Source organism: Octopus bimaculoides, chromosome 10, assembly GCF_046866305.1.
Source record: "Octopus bimaculoides isolate indiv1 chromosome 10, ASM4686630v1, whole genome shotgun sequence".
Lineage (NCBI taxonomy): Eukaryota > Metazoa > Mollusca > Cephalopoda > Octopoda > Octopodidae > Octopus > Octopus bimaculoides.
The window spans coordinates 15732727-15751364 of NC_142937.1; the positions used below are offsets into that span (position 1 = coordinate 15732727).

At 36.4% G+C, this 18638-nt stretch overlaps 1 protein-coding gene across 1 annotated transcript in view; it reads left to right on the top strand.

Annotated features, from left to right (window-relative positions):
* LOC106880728 (regulator of G protein signaling 9-binding protein) overlaps positions 1-16204 on the top strand; it is an 86730-nt gene extending 70526 nt beyond the window's left edge. The window contains exons 5-7 of the mRNA XM_089358216.1: positions 6425-6560; positions 9146-9300; positions 15816-16204. Of these exons, the coding sequence (XP_089214342.1) occupies positions 6425-6560; positions 9146-9300; positions 15816-15934 (410 nt within the window). The 3' untranslated portion in view covers positions 15935-16204. The remainder of the gene's footprint in view (positions 1-6424; positions 6561-9145; positions 9301-15815) is intronic.
* Positions 16205-18638: the final 2434 nt, after the last annotated feature.

The following is an 18638-nucleotide window of genomic DNA, read 5'->3' on the forward strand; positions in this document are numbered from 1 at the left end:
AAATTTCTTCTACTATAGTCCCAGGTCAACCGATGCCTTGTGAGTAAACACATTACACAGAAACTGTGTGGAAGCCTGCCACAGATACATAAATATATACATATATAATATTATAAATAATATATAAATATATATGCATATGTACATACACATATATATGTACACACATATATTTGTATATACGTGCACATATGGGCACAGGATACCACGGAACATAAACAACATAAAATAAGCATAAAATACGAAAACAACATGAAACACGAAATGTAACATGGAATATGAACCGTTTTTGTGAACAATGAAATAAACAAACAGAAAACAAGACAAGCAACACGAAAAAACGACCCTTCATCAGTTGTTGGCTGTTTTTGTACTCTGTATTTTGAGCATTTCACAAGATATGTTTTCGACATAACAGTTGCTCCTGTAAATCAAATTAAATAAAATTTGGGATTTTTGTAGAGGGTTAAAGTTGGTGTATATATATATATACTCTTTATTCTTTTCCTTGTTTCAGTCTTTTGACTGTGGCCATGCTGGAGCACCGCCTTTAGTCGAGCAAATCGACCCCAGAACTTATTCTTTAGAAGCCTAGTACTTATTCTATCAGTCTCTTTTGCCGAACCGCTAAGTTACAGGGACATAACACACCAGCATCGGTTGTCAAGCGATGTTGGGGGGACAAACACAGACACACAAACACATACACACATACATATATATATACATATATATGACGGGCTTCTTTCAGTTTCCGTCTACCAAATCCACTCACAAGGCTTTGGTCGGCCCGAGGCTATAGAATAAGAGTCTTGCCCAAGATGCCATGTAGTGGGACTGAACTCGGGACCATGTGGTTGGTAAGCAAGCTACTTACCACACAGCCACTCCTATATATATATATATATATGTGTGTGTGTGTGTGTATGTTGAAGAGATTGGTATGAGTTGCCTTGTCTAGGTTTGCCTTCAGCACCTCCTTCACCAAGTTGAACGTTCCCCATCTTGCTCTTACCCTTCATGGGATCTCATTCTCCATCTCTCATCTCATAGTCACTTCATGACTGACATACACATAGCTGCTCATCTCTTCTATTTCATTGCCTCCGACTCTTAGGTGACCATTTGGTACGCCCTCACACCATACGTACTTGGTTTTTATATGGTTGATCTTCAGGCCAGTCACCAAACTCCTGAAATCCAGTTAGTCCAACATTGTTTGCAGCTGATGGGTGCTTTCCAGCATTAGTGCTATGTCATCAGTAAATCTTAGATGGGTGAGCAGCTCGCTGTTTATCCTTATGCCTTGCTTGTAATGCTATATGCATGTGAGACTTGGGCCTTGATGAAGAGAGAAGAACAACATCTGCTTATGACACAGAGACACAGAAGCAGGGAATCGCGCTTAAAGATCACATCCGGAATGAGTAGATCAGGGATAGATAGAACAGGAGATGAACACCATGATGATGTGGTATTCATCACAGAATACATGACATCATCGTGACATGAACTAGTTATGTTGCAAGGTTCACAGACAATTGGTGGACCTGTGCAGTTGCTGAGTGTTACCCGAGTGAACGGAAGAGACCACTCAGAAGTGCTCCAATCAGGTGGGTAGATGATCTAAGGAAGATGTTTAGAACAATGTAGAGGAGCTGACTTGGCACCAGATAGCCTGGCTGATTCAGGTGATATGTGTATGTATGTGTGTATGTACATATGTATGTATATACAAATGTAGGTGTCTTTGTCTTCGTCTGCCTATCATTCGATAACCAATGACAGCTTGTTTATATTTGCATAGTCTAGTGTCTTGGCTAAGAAGACTGAAGTACCAAACTCAGAAAATACACACTGTAGCCGATTGCTTGACTGAACCCTTCAAGGCAGTACCCCAAGATGACCACAGTTCTAAGACTGAAACAAGTAAAAGATAAAACATAAAAGAGAAAATGTAGGAAAACCTGCAGCCTTATAGCATCCATTATATGTACAGTGAATTTCAACTCTTGATTTTTGCGAACAGCAAAGAATGTATTATACATGGAGTTTTATGGTATTTTAAGTTGCAAATATTTAAATTAAAAGTGTCCATCATAATTTTATGTCAAAATGAGTTTTTGAAGTTATGTTCTAAATTTTAATAACGACAACATTATTTCTTTCAAATGACTTAACTATTTTGAAATGGTTGCTTCAATAGATGAGAAATTATTAATTCATATTCTGTTGCTGATATTGCTCGAAGTTCATAATCAAGATACTTAACCCTTACAACTGAATCCACAGGTGCAGGTATGACTGTGGTTAAGAAGTTTGCAACTGTGTGATTTCAAGTTCAGTCCTTCTGTATGGCACCTTGGGCAAGTGTCTTCTGTTGTAGCTTCAGGCTGACCAATTCTTGTGAGTGATTTTGATAGACTGAAGCTGTGAAGAAGTCTGTTATACATATGTGCATGTATGTATATATATATATATATATATATATATATATCATCATCATCATCATCATCATCATCATCATCATCATCGTTTAACGTCCGCTTTCCATGCTAGCATGAGTTGGACGATTTGACTGAGGACTGGCAAGCCAGAAGGCTGCACTAGGCTCCAATCTGATTTGGCAGAGTTTCTACAGCTGGATGCCCTTCCTAATGCCAACCACTCCGAGAGTGTAGTGAGTGCTTTTACGTGCCACTGGCACGAAGGCCAGTCAGGTGGTACTGGCAACGGCCACGCTCAAAATGGTGTGTATATATATATATATATATATATATATATATATATATATATATATATATATATCCACATACATACATACGTACATACATACATAGACACACATCCTTACACATATATATATACACATATATATATATTTACACACACACACATATATATATATACACACACACATATATACATACACACACACACACACACACACACACATAAAATCAACCTACACACATTCACACACACCTTTCACCTTTAACCGCTCCTCCTATATATATGTATATATGTATATATATATATATATGAATTTGGTGTGTATGTGTGCATGTGTGTGTATCTTAGTGTTTGTTCCTCCACCACTGCTTGAGAACTGATGTTGGTTTGTTTATGTCCTCTTAACATACTGGTTCTGCAAAAGAGACTGATAGAATAGGTTAGCAGACTTAACAAATAATTTCTGGGATCAACTTGCTAAAGCCTTCAAAGCAGTGCCCCAGCATGACCGCAGTCCAATGACTGAAAGAAGCAAAATATAAACGACAAAAGACAACCTGCAACTTTGTTATAAAATTAACGAGTGAGTCAGGTCACAAACCATCAAAGCTAAATACTACTGCATCATTTGTCCAGCATTTTAGCAAATTTGTCCTTTTAGGGATTTTCTCGGACTTAGAAGAAAAAATGTTGTTGGGATTTACTAGAGGCTATATTTATTCACCTTTTTGGATCTAATAAACTTCATTGCAAGACTAAGGATGGTTACATACACAAGATGTGTTATTTTCTGAATTTAATTCTGAAAAAACTTTCACCAGATCTTTGACTAAGATCATTATATACGGCTTCTTATTTGTTTCAAATGTTGGCATAAAACTAGAAATATTGGAAAGGAAAGTGTAATGATTACATTGACCCCAGTGCTCAACTGGTATTCATTTTATCGGCTCTGAAAGGAATTTGAACTCAGAATGTAAAAATGGACAAAATGCCGCTAAGTGTTTTGCCCAGCATGTTAATAATTCTTTCATCTTGTCACCTTCATACACTATTTGATATTAGTAAAACCATTAAGAAGAGAAGGAAATGAGATTGTTTGAAGATATTTTTCATCTTTCATAAGATCACGCAAACAGAGTAACTTAAGTAAATTGATTGCAGCTGAGAATCAAAACCACCCCATGAAACCTATTTTAGTGCAGAGGACTAATATTCATGAATTAAAATTTCTGGTGTTGCTACATTATTGTCTCAGGACTGGCAATGGTGGTAAGACTAGGTTTCAATGAGGAAAGTGGGGTAGGGATGGGGGTCTTATAAAGATGAAGCATAACTGAAGATGTCATTATATTATCAAAGATCAGACTCACACCTAAGTATTCGTTAAGCTCATGTTTTTTTCCCCTCCTTTTATTATAATTAATGAAAATTTCTTGGGTCGCTGCATTAAGTTTGTTAGTACTGACTTTACTATTTGCTTTTTATGCAGACAGTGTCCCCAGGTATTTTCTTCCTCAGTCATTGTTTCAAGTTATCACATCTCTCAGTGTTCATCCACCAACACATTACATATATTTCCAGTCATCGTAGGTCTGGCGACTGTGATAAAACTAAGCTTCAGTGAGCTGGCAGTGACATATCTGGAGATGTCACATTATGGACAAAGAACAGACTCTTTTCTTAACGATTCATTAAGCTCATGATTTTTCTTTTTCTTCTCTACGGGTATAATTATTAATTAATTAAAAATTACTCAGCTAACTACTGTAAGTACATTAGCACTGACTTTACTAGACACTTATGGCTGAGACTGTTCAATAATCAATATCAATATGTAGATGTTAGTCTCCTATTGTCTAGCTTGTAACATACCTGAATCAGGTAATACAATCAATTGAAAATCTATGAAGAGTGTCTCACATACTTTTATTATGCTGATTAGAGAAGAAAAGACAATGGCACTAATGGTTGCAGGAGATAAAGCAGAGCTGAGAATAAAAGAAAAATGTCTTTTTTTCTTCCTTTTTTTCACCCATTGATAATAATTGATCTAATTGACTATATTATTGGTACTTATTGTATTGATTCTCACAAGGTAGAGTAGATCCAGTAGGAGTTTGAAATCAGAACTATAAAGTATTAGATTGTCTAATTTTAAACTTTTTACATCATTTCAAGTTTTAAATATTTGAGTTTGTGATTGGCCTAAAGTTCCAGATATTTAGCATAAAGATTTTAAGTTGGTTCTTTTGTGAATAGCATTTTGCATTGTCTATTGGAAAAGTATTTCATTTTCGTTTTCCTTGTGAATGACATACTTTTTTTGAATAAAACTGAGGCTTTTCGTTGTTAATTAACCAAAGGTCACCTTGACAACATGTCTGTATTTCTGTGTAGTTAATACGTGGTCTTTGGTTCGGTCCCATTGCATGGAACTTTGGGCCAGTGCGTTTTATTTAAACCCACACTGACCAAAGCCTTATGAGTGGATCTGGTAGACAGAAACTAAAGGAAGCCAGTTGTGTGTGTGTGTGTGTGTGTGCATGTGTGTTTCACTGTGTATCTATATGTATATGTGTGTGTTGTGTGTGTGTTCGTGCTTATGTTAGTCCCCCATCGCTGCTTGATAATTAGCACTGGTTTGTTTAAATCCCTGTGACTTAGCAGTTTGGCAAAACTGACTGATAAAATAAGCTTAAAAATAATTATTAGAGTTGATTTGTTTGACTAAATCTGTCAAGATTATAGCCCAGCATGGTTGCAGTCAATGATTGAAACAATTAAAAAAAAAAAGGACAAGAGATATTGGTTAGTCTACATTACTCCATAAGGATCAAAGGGCCAGCTTCTTGGTTTCTCTGGCATATATATTCCTCCCTGTGGAGGCGCAATGGCCCAGTGGTTAGGGCAGCGGATTTGTGGTCATAGGATCACGGTTTCGATTCCCAGACCAGGCGTTGTGAGTGTTTATTGAGCGAAAACACCTAAAGCTCCACGAGGCTCTGGCAGGGGATGGTGGCGAACCCTGCTGTACCCTTTCACCACAACTTTCTCTCACTCTTACTTCCTGTTTCTGTTGTGCCTGTAATTCAAAGGGTCAGCCTTGTCACACTGTGTCACGCTGAATATCCCCGAGAACTACGTTAAGGGTACATGTGTCTGTGGAGTGCTCAGCCACTTGCACGTTAATTTCACGAGCAGGCTGTTCCATTGATCGGATCAACTGGAACCCTCGACGTCGTAAGCGACGGAGTGCCAACACACATATTCCTCCCTGGATGGGATGCTGGTTCATTGCAAGATTAATCCTTTTTACCAGATGAGTAGGCTGAAGCAGTATGAGATGAAGTGTTTTGTTCAAGGACACAACACATCACCTGATCCAGGAACTGAAACCACAGTCTTACAATCATGAGTCTGACACCTTAACCACTACACTATGCACCTATGTAGAAAATATTATATTTTGTGTAGGTATCTTTGTACATGCTAAATATTACTATGTGAAAATGATATTTTTTGTGTAGATATCTGTGTAAATATCATGTATTACTATGTATCAAAATCATATATTTTTGTACAGATATCTTTGTAAACAGAACATATTGCTATGCAGACAATATAGCAATCACAGTTTTAAATTTGGTTAAATACATACTAAACTGTCTTCTTGTGAAAAATATTCCAGCTTCATGTGATATTGTGCTGATCAATACTGGGATAACTGACCCTCTGGTAATGAAGAAGAACTCCTCATCAGTTATTCAAGATATATCTACAGATGTAGAGGTTTCTCCTCAACAGGAACTTGTATTACTTAAAAGGTAAGCTGGCTGGGGTATAGTAAATATCCAATTGTATATATTTTTATGTATTTGAAATAGAAGTTTATAGTATCTGAATATATATCTGAATATAGATTGCAAATTATATCTAAAAATGAAGACCACCTGAATAGCCTCGGGCTAAACAGAAATGGTGGTAACCTTAAAAAAGAATTTTTTTTCTTTTCCTCTTATTATGTTATTATGAAGAAAACTCTTTTACTGAATGGTCAAATAAGAAGAAGACATTGCTTTTCTTTCTTTCTTTTCTTTTAATAACCAGGTACAAGCAATTTTTTTATTGAGCAGAGATATAAACAATGGTTTTAAGTTTTGGTAGAAGGCCAGCTATTTTAGCAGAGGCGTTAGTCAATTTTATTAACCCCAGTGTTCAACTGGTACTTATAATGTTGATTCTGAGAGATAATATTTATTCCCACTTTAACATGGATGTTTTCTTAGAACAATATTTACTGTGGTATTTACCATGAGAGAAACACTCATATGGGCTTTTGGTGCAGAATGCACGCCTATTTGTTTATATCACCTGTGGTGAGATATAGATTTATCTCCTCACAGGTGATATAAACAAACAGTCAAGATTTTTCTAACAGAACACCCACATTTAAATGAGGAATAAATATTAGCTCTCAGTATCTGTACTGCCTCTGTTGCTAATATATATCATTGATTCTGAAAAGACAAAAGGCAAATTTGATCTCAATGAGATTTGAACTCAGAACATAAAGAGCTGGAAGAAATGCCACCAAGCAATTTGTCTGATGTGTTAATGATTCTGCCATCTTGCCATCTTTCGCCTTCTCTCATTTTTTGGAAACATTGAAATGCAAAGTAAACTGCTGTGGAATTTAAACTTTGAATGTATTGCATTGAGATTCAATTCTGAAAGATATTTAGTCTGTTGCTCTAACATTTTTCTAATTTTCCACCATAAGAAGAGATCCATCCATCCATCTGTCCTTCCTTCCTTCCTTCCTTCCCTCCATCCATCCATTGTTACTTCTCACTATTCCTGAAAGGGTCATGGTGGGTAAGAATCCCCAGGCACCTTATCCATCAGGTCTTATCATAAATAACCTTATTACACATACTGTTTGATTCTGATGGAGTGTCAGTTATAATAGACCACTGACAGGCATGTTGCTGCAGCTTTTATCTGAGATAAAATCTGTTATTAGTATGCTGGGCTAAAATACACAATGTGTGTGTATATATATATATATCAGAGGAAGAAAATCATCCTAACAGAGGCAATCAAAAACATCAGAAATATTCCAGTTTGATTGGGCCTTGTCAACAATGTGCACTTTCAGCTTTATACATAGAAGAAATTTGTCTCCCTCTGATATAGGAAATAGTGGATAACACTTTCACTGATATTAGAAGTAGCTGCTGAGCTGAATAAAAATACAGGGTACCCAATTAAAGCAACATTAAATTAAAATAGCCATCTATGTATTGTACTTAATGTATATACACCATTGAAAGGCAAGATACTGCAGTTTTTGTCTGAGATAAAAATCTCTTATAAGCATGCTAGGTTAAAAAACACAATATACATATAGGGTAAGGACCCCTTTCAGTCACAAATGGCTATGGGATTACACCTAGAATGTTCACTCTGAGGCATATTTGGAAGACCAGCAGTCGCCCATGTATACCGGCCTCCCCTCTCCACACCACTGATGTTATCCAAGGGAAAGGCAAAGGCCAATACAGCTTGGCACCTGTGACGTCGCCACTCATTTCTACAGCTGGAGTATCTTGAAATAAAGTGTCTTGCTCAAGAACACAACATACAGCCTGGTCCAGAAATCGAACCCACAACCTCATGATTGTAAGCCCGATGCTCTAACCATTGAGTCATGGGTCTTCACAGATATATATATATATATATATATATATATATATATACACATATATATATATACATATATATATAAAGATATATATGTATGTGTGTGTGTGTGTGTGTGTGTGTGTGTGTGTGTGTGTGTGTGTGTGTGTGTGTGTGTGTGTGTGTGTGTGAGTGTGTGTGCCTGCATGTGTGTATGTGTGTGTGTGTGTGTATCACACACAAACTTCTGGATTCTACCTTCTTTCCTTCTGGATCTACTCTTTCTGGACTGTTTGATTCTGAACTTTACACCCTCCGGCTGCACCTCTCCTACCCACGGATTACACTGGACCCATCTTCTGATTGGAAATCGCCTCAATATACCACGACGTCTAAAAGACTTTTGAACTTTTGAACTTTTCCACTTTTGTAAACCTTTATTACCTTTATCATCTTTATTTGAACACTATTCAATTTTTTTTCTCCGTGTTTTTCTCCTTGTCTCCGTATTCTTTCTGTTGAAGAGCGTAGCTCGAAATGTCAAAGACTTTCCGTATTCCTGAGCGTCATACTAATACATCCTTTTGTTATTTACACCACCTGTCCTCGTCTGTTGTTGTTTTTTCGTACATTCTCCAATATATATATATATATATATATATATATATATATATATACACCAAGAATGATATATACAGATGTCTTACCTTTTAAATGTGTTTTTCAGACAAATAAAAGAGTTTCAATTAATAGAGTATGAAATAAACCAAAAGATTCATTTTAATCCATGGGAAGAAAAAATTCAGGATATAAGTTGCAGTGAAAACAAGAAGATGAGCCAAACAACCAACAATATGAATTGTATTAACAACAATCCACAAGGTATGCCATGATTTTATTTTATTTTATAAAACCCCTTATAAAATCCCTTATTAAAAACATATCGGAGGAAGACAAAATATCATCCAAGCAACAGTTAATGAAAAACCCAGGTGCATTTCACCATTTGCTACCAGGATAATTTTCTTCTCTCTCTTATATATATTGTTCTTTTTTAACAAATCATGCTTATAAGAGAAATTACTGGCTTTGTGCCAAAATTCGAAGCCATTATTACAGTGGTTCTTAACCTTTTTGGAGGTACTGAACCCTACAAGCTTCATCAGTGCATTCCCTGAAGCCTTTGTAATTGAAAAAAAAAAATGATTTCTGCAAAACATATATTTTATTAGTGCACAAAATGAACCATGATCAGTTGCCCTGATAATAATTATGTTCAAAGAACAAAACCAACAAAATAATTGAATTTCACACGAAAACGTAACTCAATGAATATTTACTGCAAATAAATAAGACTTTTGCTGTTGCCTTTCAGATTCAAGTTCAGAAATGCATATAAATGCAATTGAAACACGTGTTGGACAATTGTTACGAATAAACTAACTGGAAATAAACAAATTTTGAATGTTCAAGTTCTTCATTCTCCTTATCAATATATAAACTTCTTACCATACAGCCACACCTGCACCATGCATATATTTTCAAAATGAAATGAGATAATTTGAAAAATGTGTGTGTGTGTGTGTGTGAGTGACTATATTAGATAATACATCCTTCTATTTTTGAGACCGTAAAGTGTAATTTAATTCTTAAACAGTAGAAAAAGGATGCCTAAATGTGTGTGCCAAATGGGCAAAAAACAAAACGATCTCTTTTGCTTAGGATAATTTTTATGCTTATTTTCTCTTTAAATAAGTACAAAATCTATGAAAATGGTATTTTAACTCTCTTGGAGAATAAAAATAAAGACAAAGGGCAAAAAACTCATTTGAGCATAAATTCATTTGAGATTCTCACATTCTTGTTATCAAACGAACGCATAAATGGAGAAAAATTGGTGCAATTTTTCCATCTAGAGCTAGTTGAAGCATCACTTTCTTCTGTGCTATCTCAATCAACATCATCATCATCATCATCATCTTCATCATCTTCATCATCATCATCATCATCTTCGTCATCATAATCATTACCATCACCATCATTATTGTCATCCTCATCATTGTTGTTATCATCATCATCATCATCATCATGATCCATCATTATCATCATCAACATTGTAACTGTCATCGCCATCATCATCATCATCATCATCATCTACTTCTCCTCATCTGACAACGATGGAAAGTAAGAAAAAAACGTCACCATTGCTGTATTAATCATCTGTTTGCAACTTGGTTTCTTCCATCGATAAAGGACCACTTCTGCTTGTGTGCCTTCAACAAAATACATGCTTGAACGCCAACTGATGACAGCTATATCCATACGAAAATTTGAAACATCAATTCATGATGTCCACTACTTAAGGATTAAAGGAGATTTGGCTACTATTTCTTGCAACTTAAGCAACCACACAGAAACTGTCACATTGTCTCATCCCTGGGGAGGTCGTTATTCCTTTTGAAAGCAACAAGATTTAATGTATGACTGTAGAATATTTTGTCAATTTGCAGTTTATTTATCATTTTTTTATATCTGAGATCAGAGATACTGATATAGTAACAGTTAATAGGATTTATTGATCTCTTTCCAGTGAAATCTAACATCTCCTCTATCACAATAATATTCTATTATCAGTGAATATTATCTCAATTTAGCATCTATTCTCAAAAGTTAAGTGAACAGAGCTGATGTACACTAAAGTATCTTGCACAGAAACATAAAATAATTGCAACAGATCTGAACTCAGATTTAGGCATAGCTCTTAAGGGTAGGCATAACTATGTGCTTAAGAAGTTTGGTTCTTGACCATGTGGTTTTGGATTGCATGGAATCTTGCACAGGCGTCTTCTGCTGCAGTCTCAGGCTGACCAAAACCTTGTGAGTTGATCAGGTAGATAAAAACTGAAAGAAGCGCAATATGTGTGTACGCGTGTGTGTATATGGCTTTGTTAGTTTATATATGTGTGTATGTGTGTATATGTGTGTATATGTGTTGGAGACCCCCTTCAGTCACGAATGACCATGGGATTGCACCTAGAAAGTTACCCTCTGAGGCACAAGTCTGGGAAAGGTTGTTTATGGAAGACCAGCAGTTGCCCATGCATACCAGCCTCCCCTCTCCACACCACTGATGTTATCCAAGGGAAAGGCAAAGGGGCCGATACAGTTTGGCACCAGTGGTGTCACAACTCATTTCTACAGCTGAGTGAACAGGAGCAACGTGAAATAAAGTGTCTTGTTCAAGAATACAACATGCAGCCTGGTCTGGGATTCCAACTCACAACCTCATGGCCATAAGCTCTACACTCTAACTACTGAGCCATGTGCCTTCACATATGTGTATATGTGTGTATATGAATATATGTGTATATATGTGTATATATGTATGTGTAGGTATGTGTGTATATGTATGTATATGTGTGAATATATGTGTGTATATGTGTATATATGTGTGTACATATGGCTTTGTGTCTTCCAAGAAATATGGAATAAGAAATCTTTTTCTTGAAAAACAGGTTAGTGTTAGTGACAGGAAATGCATCCAGCTGTAAAACAATACTTCAATAATATATCCATCTAACCCATGCTAGCATGGAAAAATGGATCTAAAATGAACTAATTCCATGAACAGATAGTTTTGAATACTGATTTGTAGTGCTGTGTACTGTTTTAATTCTCCTGTAAATTATCAAAGACATGAAGAGTCCTACAAGAAACTTTAATTTCATAGACTCAAGGTTGGGATTTGATAGAATGAGCAGAGTACTGTGTAAAATGCTTTGCAGTATTTGGTTGTGTCTTTTTACATTCTGAGTTCAACTCCGACCAAAATCAACTTTGCCTTTTCATCTTCCAGAATCATTAAAGTAAGAATCAATCAAATCCTGAGATCAATATTCTTTTATTCTTTTATTTGAAGTTACAGAGGATGTAAATACACCAACACCTGTTGTGTTGATGGGGGGACAAACACAGACACACAAACAAATGCAGACACACACACACACATATATATACATATATATATATGGGCAAAACTACGTGGACATTCCGGATTTCAACTGAATGATCCATATATCTTGATTTGTCCTGTTTGCCATTGTTGTGCTTTCGTTCTTTTCCTGCATGTTGTGTTTTGACAGTTTCCACTTGTGTTTTTTTCTGTTCTACCTTTTCTCTCTCTCTCTCTCTCTCTCTCTCTCTCTCTCTCTCTCTCTCTCTCTCTATATATATATATATATATATATATATATATATATATATATATATATATATATATATATATATATATATATATATATATATATATATATATATATATATATATATATATATATATTGACAGGTTTCTTTCAGTTTCCATCTACCAAATCCACTTACAAGGCTTTTGGTCGGCCCAAGGCTATAGTAGAAGACACTTATCAAAGATGCCATACAGTGTGACTGAACCCGGAGCCATGTGGTTAGTAAGGAAGCTACTTACCACATAGCCACTCCTACACCTATCTTGTGAATATAATCAATCACATTCACAAAATTGATGGCCTTGAAACTAAAGTACAAACGATTATGTTCTGAGTTCAAATCCTGCCGAGGTCAACTTTGCCATTCATCCTTTTCAAGTCAATGAAATAAAAAATCAGTCAATTACTGGGGTGTGGTGAGATGCGATGCAATCGACTTGCTCTTCCCCACTCAAAATTGCTGGCTTTGTGCCAAAATTAGAAAGTATTATTATTAAAGACATGTCTGAAATAGCATGGCAATTATTCCCACAGTGATTTATGCTGACAGTTAATCAATCAATCAATCAATCAATCAATGATACATCTTCGGTTAACAGTTAAGTCACTCATGGCTATGCTTAGCATTTCTACATTTGAAGAATACTTGTTAGCTCTTGCTTTGAATATATGCACATATTACAGAACTATATATCTGAGGTCTTTATTTTCCTTTATGTTTTTCATAAAGATTAGGATGTATAAAATAAAGATTATTTGCTAACATAATGTGGCAGTCCCAGTTGGGGCAAATATTACTGTTATCTAGCTCCAGGAAACATTGTCTCCAGCTGACTATATGACACACTATCTGTGTCCTTATATTTTCAAGCAGGGGAGTTTAGCATCCTCACACAGCACAAAGCAATATCTGCAGACCACGGTTTCTGGGTTATTTCATTTCCTCGGCACAGAAAAACTGCCCAGCTAGAGGAGGCGTTGCTAAATCCTTGTTCGAAAATATATATAATTTTCAAAGTGACACATAACCACTGATCCAATAAATAGAAACATGATTATTTCTAAATCCTTCAATGAGAGACATTCAGTAACAGTAATTTAAAGTAAAGAGTATTTGCCAACATAATTTGGCAGTCCCAGTTGGGGCAAATATTACTGTTATCTAGCCCCAGGAAACATTGTCTTCAGGTGGCTATATGACACACTATCTGTGTCCTTATATTTTCGAGCAGCACAAAGCAATATCTGTGGACCATGGTTTCTGCGTTATTTCTCTTCCGTGGCACAGAACCAGCTGGAGATGATGTTTTTTGGGGCTAAATAACAGTAACATTCTTCCTAACCAGGATTGCCATGTTATGTTGGCAAATAGTCTTTACTCTAGAGTACTGTCACTGAATGTCTCTCATTGAGAGATTTTGAACTAATAATGTTTCTATTTCTTAGAATGTATACTTAGAAAGAAAATCTATTGCGCATAAACAAAACTTTATATAAGACACTTGTGCTTGCCCCTCTCATATCTTTTACTCTCTCAATACCTGGCATAAAGTCACCCCCTATTCTCAAATACCCTCCCCCCATTTCTCACACTTAGTCAAGGTGGTGGAGTTTCTGTTCTTTTCCTGTCTTGCAAATTACTTGGTGATATCACTGTTGTCATCTTTGTCGTCGTTGTCGTCATCGCCGTCGTCGTCGCTGCCGTCGCCGTCATTGTCGTCGTCGTCATCAACATCTCTTAATTGATGCAGACAGTTTCTGGAGTGCAGCTCTTGATGTTTTATTAGTTAGCTGTTGCCACTGATCTCTGTTTTCTGCACTGTGACCTGTCCAAGGGAGTTGTGGTACGACAAATGACCATACCAGACAAGTTTTTGTCTTTTTTACCTGCGCCAGGAGTGGTTCCTGTCTGCCAGTATATTTGTTGACTTGCTGCCAGACAAAAGCTGTTTGTTTTGTGCTCTGTGTATGGGATGTGAAGTAGCCTCATGAAGCACTTGTTCTCAAATGCACAGTAAAATGTTTGGTATTAGAAAGGGCATCCAGCCATAGAAACTATGCCAAAGCTGACAATGGAGCTCGATGCAGTTCTGCAGCTCATTGTATCTTGTCAAACTGTCCAACCCATGCCAGCATGAAAAACGGACATTAAATGAGGAAGATGATGATGATGATGATGATGGTGGTGGTTGTGGTGGTGGTGGTGGTGGTATAGCAGATGTCAGAGATTGATTCATTATTCTGTTATTATATCATCTTGTTTCGGGATGAGGGTAGCTTAGTTGGCTAAGACAAATGACTGACAGGAGTAACATTCATATCTGGTTACCAACATTTCATTGTCCATAAGCAAGAGATGCCTGTATGTGTATATGTGTGTGTGTGTGTGTGTATCCTTGACTTGATATCACGTGATGGTTGTAAATGAGCGTAACCATTATACAAGCAATGTTATTTGTTTCCATTCTTCTGAGAAAAACATGTCTGTTTCAAGGGAATTATACCTTGCTTGGAAACAGGTGAGGATTGGTGACAGGAAGGGCATCCATCCATAGAAGTCTGCCTCAACAAATTCTATCTGACATAAGCAAGTATGGAAAAATATGATAATGATGATGATGAAAATGATGATGATGATGATGATGAGGAAGTATGGATAGCATGTCTGTTTATTTATCTGGCATAAAATTGTAGAGAAAAAAAACAAAACAAAACAAAAAAGACAAAAGACAGGCAGCTGAGGGAATGACAAACAAGGCGTATTAGCTTGATGCTCGAGAGAAATGGAAGAGTCTTTGATGTTTTGAGCGTATGCTCTCCTACAGAAAGGAACGAGGAAAGAAAACAGATGGAGGAAGGAAAAAAGGAATGAAATATGGTACTTTATCATATTTACAAATGCTTTCTGGTCAAGACAACATGCCTTCTTTCATCTACCTTTCAGGAAATTTTTAACTAAGCTTTTGTAGGAAAGATATGTACAAATGTTAGTCATCGTATACCGAGGTAGATTTATCCTTCATGTACTTATGATTATAGAAGCTAAAGTTTTAAGCATTGACATAACTGAGTTTCTTTATAATTCATGAATGTATTGATTTATAAATGTCATTTTATATGACAAAATAACTTATTGAGTTTTATTTATCATAGTTTCAGATCTTTCAAGTAGTAAACCTGCATGTTTAGAGGAGAGCAGCAACAGAAGGCTTCAAGTAAATATGATTCTTCAGTATTTTAACTGCTATTGTTGTTGTTTAACCCCGGGTTAGTCCTGGTCAAGCAGACTTTCTGATCAAAAACATTCTACCCATGACTATCTCTTATCTTCGGTATAGAAATCTCAAAAGACTGAAACAAAAATTTAGAAATGTAGTTCTTTTTCTCTTATATATGGATAAATGAAGGTGCGTGGCTTAGTGGTTAGGGCATTCGGCTCACGATCATAAAGCACTTCCCTTCCACTATAGCCTTGAGCCAAACAAAACCTTATGACAATAAATTTTCAGTTATTCAATCAATAAAACACCCTACTTAATGAATTCATGTGTAAATGGCTGAATACTCCATTGATACATCTACTTCTTATATAATTTTCAATCAGTATCACCGTGACACAGTATAAGAAAGATGGAACCATAAATTAAATTGAAAGTGTAATACATTCAGGGGGCTTCTACACAGTTTCCTCCCAACTTAAATTTCCTCATGAAGCTTGGATCAACCTGAGATTGTGCCAAAAGATGTATGCATAAGATGCCGCACAGTGGGGTCAAACCAAAGACTTTATGATTGTAAATTAGACTTTATAAGCATTTGGTTACTGTAGAAAACACTCAATGTATTGTGGGTTCAGTTTCCACTGTGTGACATGTCTTTTATTCTTGCTCTGGGCCAACCAAAGCCAGGTGAGTGGGTTTGGTAGACATTAAATGAAAGATGTCCATTGTGTATATTATGCACACACACACACACACACACACACACACACACACACAACCATGCAAATAGCTTTGGAGTGAAATTTAAGATTTCTTGGTTTCTGTGAATCAATTTTGATGAAACATTTCCCAGCTGGTTTGCAACACTATGGCAGCACCATGGCAACACTATGGCAACACCATTGTTATGGTTTCATTATTCTGTGTAATGCCCTTTCCTTTTTATTTCAGATTCTTCAGTTTTTGGGTGAACCACGCTAACAGAGTCTCTCCTCTCTAAGAACAATGGGACATGGAAAAGGTCTTAATGATGAAGAAAAGTCTGTCATCATCAAGGAAAGTGGTAAAGGCATCTCTCTTCATGTCATTGCAGAGGAATTAGGTTGTCATGTGGATACGGTTAGATGATTCCTGAAGGAACTTTTGCCAAGGAAGAAACGATCCGATTGTAGGACCTCCGAGATGGTGACAGCTAGGGATTTAAGGAATATTGGCTGCAAGGTACTTGGGAAACCTGGACAAATAAGCAAAGCTATTTTCACCACCTCTGAACTTCCTCATGTATTGAAAACAACCAGAAATCACAGCCTTGGGATCATGGCTTCCATGCGAGAACCCCTAAAACTGTCTCCTCACAAGAGTTCATGGCTTCATTGGACCCAAAAGTACAGGATGTTAGACATGAGTTGTGTTCTATTCACTGATGAAACCAGGGTGACTCTTGATGAACCTGACAGTTTGGAAAATGGTTGCGTCTATTTTGGAGACGATCATCACCAACGTTTACGATGTCAACAACAGGGTAGAGGTGTCATGTTGGAGGCTGATATCATTGGGGACAGACTTGTTGGCCCAGTCAGGGTTTCTGAAGGGGTTAAAGTAACCACAGCTGCTTACTGCAATCCCCTGAAGGAGGTCTTAGATCCCTGGCTAGATGACATACCACTGTCACTTTTAAGAGATTTTGTATTCATGCATGACAATGCTCCCTCCCACTCTGTTAGGACCACCCAAACACAACTAGGGTCTTACAGCATACATGGTGAAAGGTTGATGGTGTAGCCACCAGCATTTCTGGTCCATCATTAAACAAAATGTTTATGCTGATGGACGCCAATTTATGTTGAAAGGTGTCTTATGGGTGACCATCAAAGCTGCAGCAGAAGCAATCCAACCTGCTACTAGTTAGAAATTGACAGATTCCATGACTAATCGAGTTTTTGAAGTTATCCATCGAAATGGTGCTCGTGTGGTAAAATAATTCATTATGTCAATAAGTGTTATAACATTATTATGGACTTCTGCTAAGTATATACTCAATGTATGCTTAATATGTATCATTAGCCTTCATTTTCTGAAAAACAAATGTCTAGATGGGCTATTTTCATTTGAAAGCTTTTAGCATGGTTCACCCAAAAACTGAAGAGTCTGAAATGAAAAAGAAAGGATGTTACACAGAATAATAAAAACATAACAATGGTGTTGCCATCGTGTGCAAACCAGCTGGGAAATGTTTTATCAAAGTTTATTCACAGAAAACCAAGAAATCCTAAATCTTACTCCTAAGCTATTAGTATGGTTCTGGGTGTATATTATATATATATATGTATATATATATATTATATAAAGGATGAAATCATTCATGATTTCATCAGGTGGTCAGCACGAAAATAAAAACCATATAAGTAAATTTTCTAAATATATTAATGATTATATACATAATTATAACAGGGGATCAGCAATATGCCTCACCATGCACTGAAAATACATGCCAAATGATGCTAAAATCACCTTATAAAACTCCGCAAACACAGGTTGTAGTCAAGCAAAAGAAAGATAATAAATTAAACTCTCGGCAAATCGTGTATAAGATCTCATTTCAGGCTTAAAGTAAAAAATACTTACTGCCATCTTCAGCATAGATACTCCATAGTATAAATACAGAAAATCTGTGCAAAAGAGGGCAGTAAGTATCTTTTACTTTTGTGGTGCGATGGAGGAAGAAGACAACAAGAAGCAAAAGGACAGAATGAAG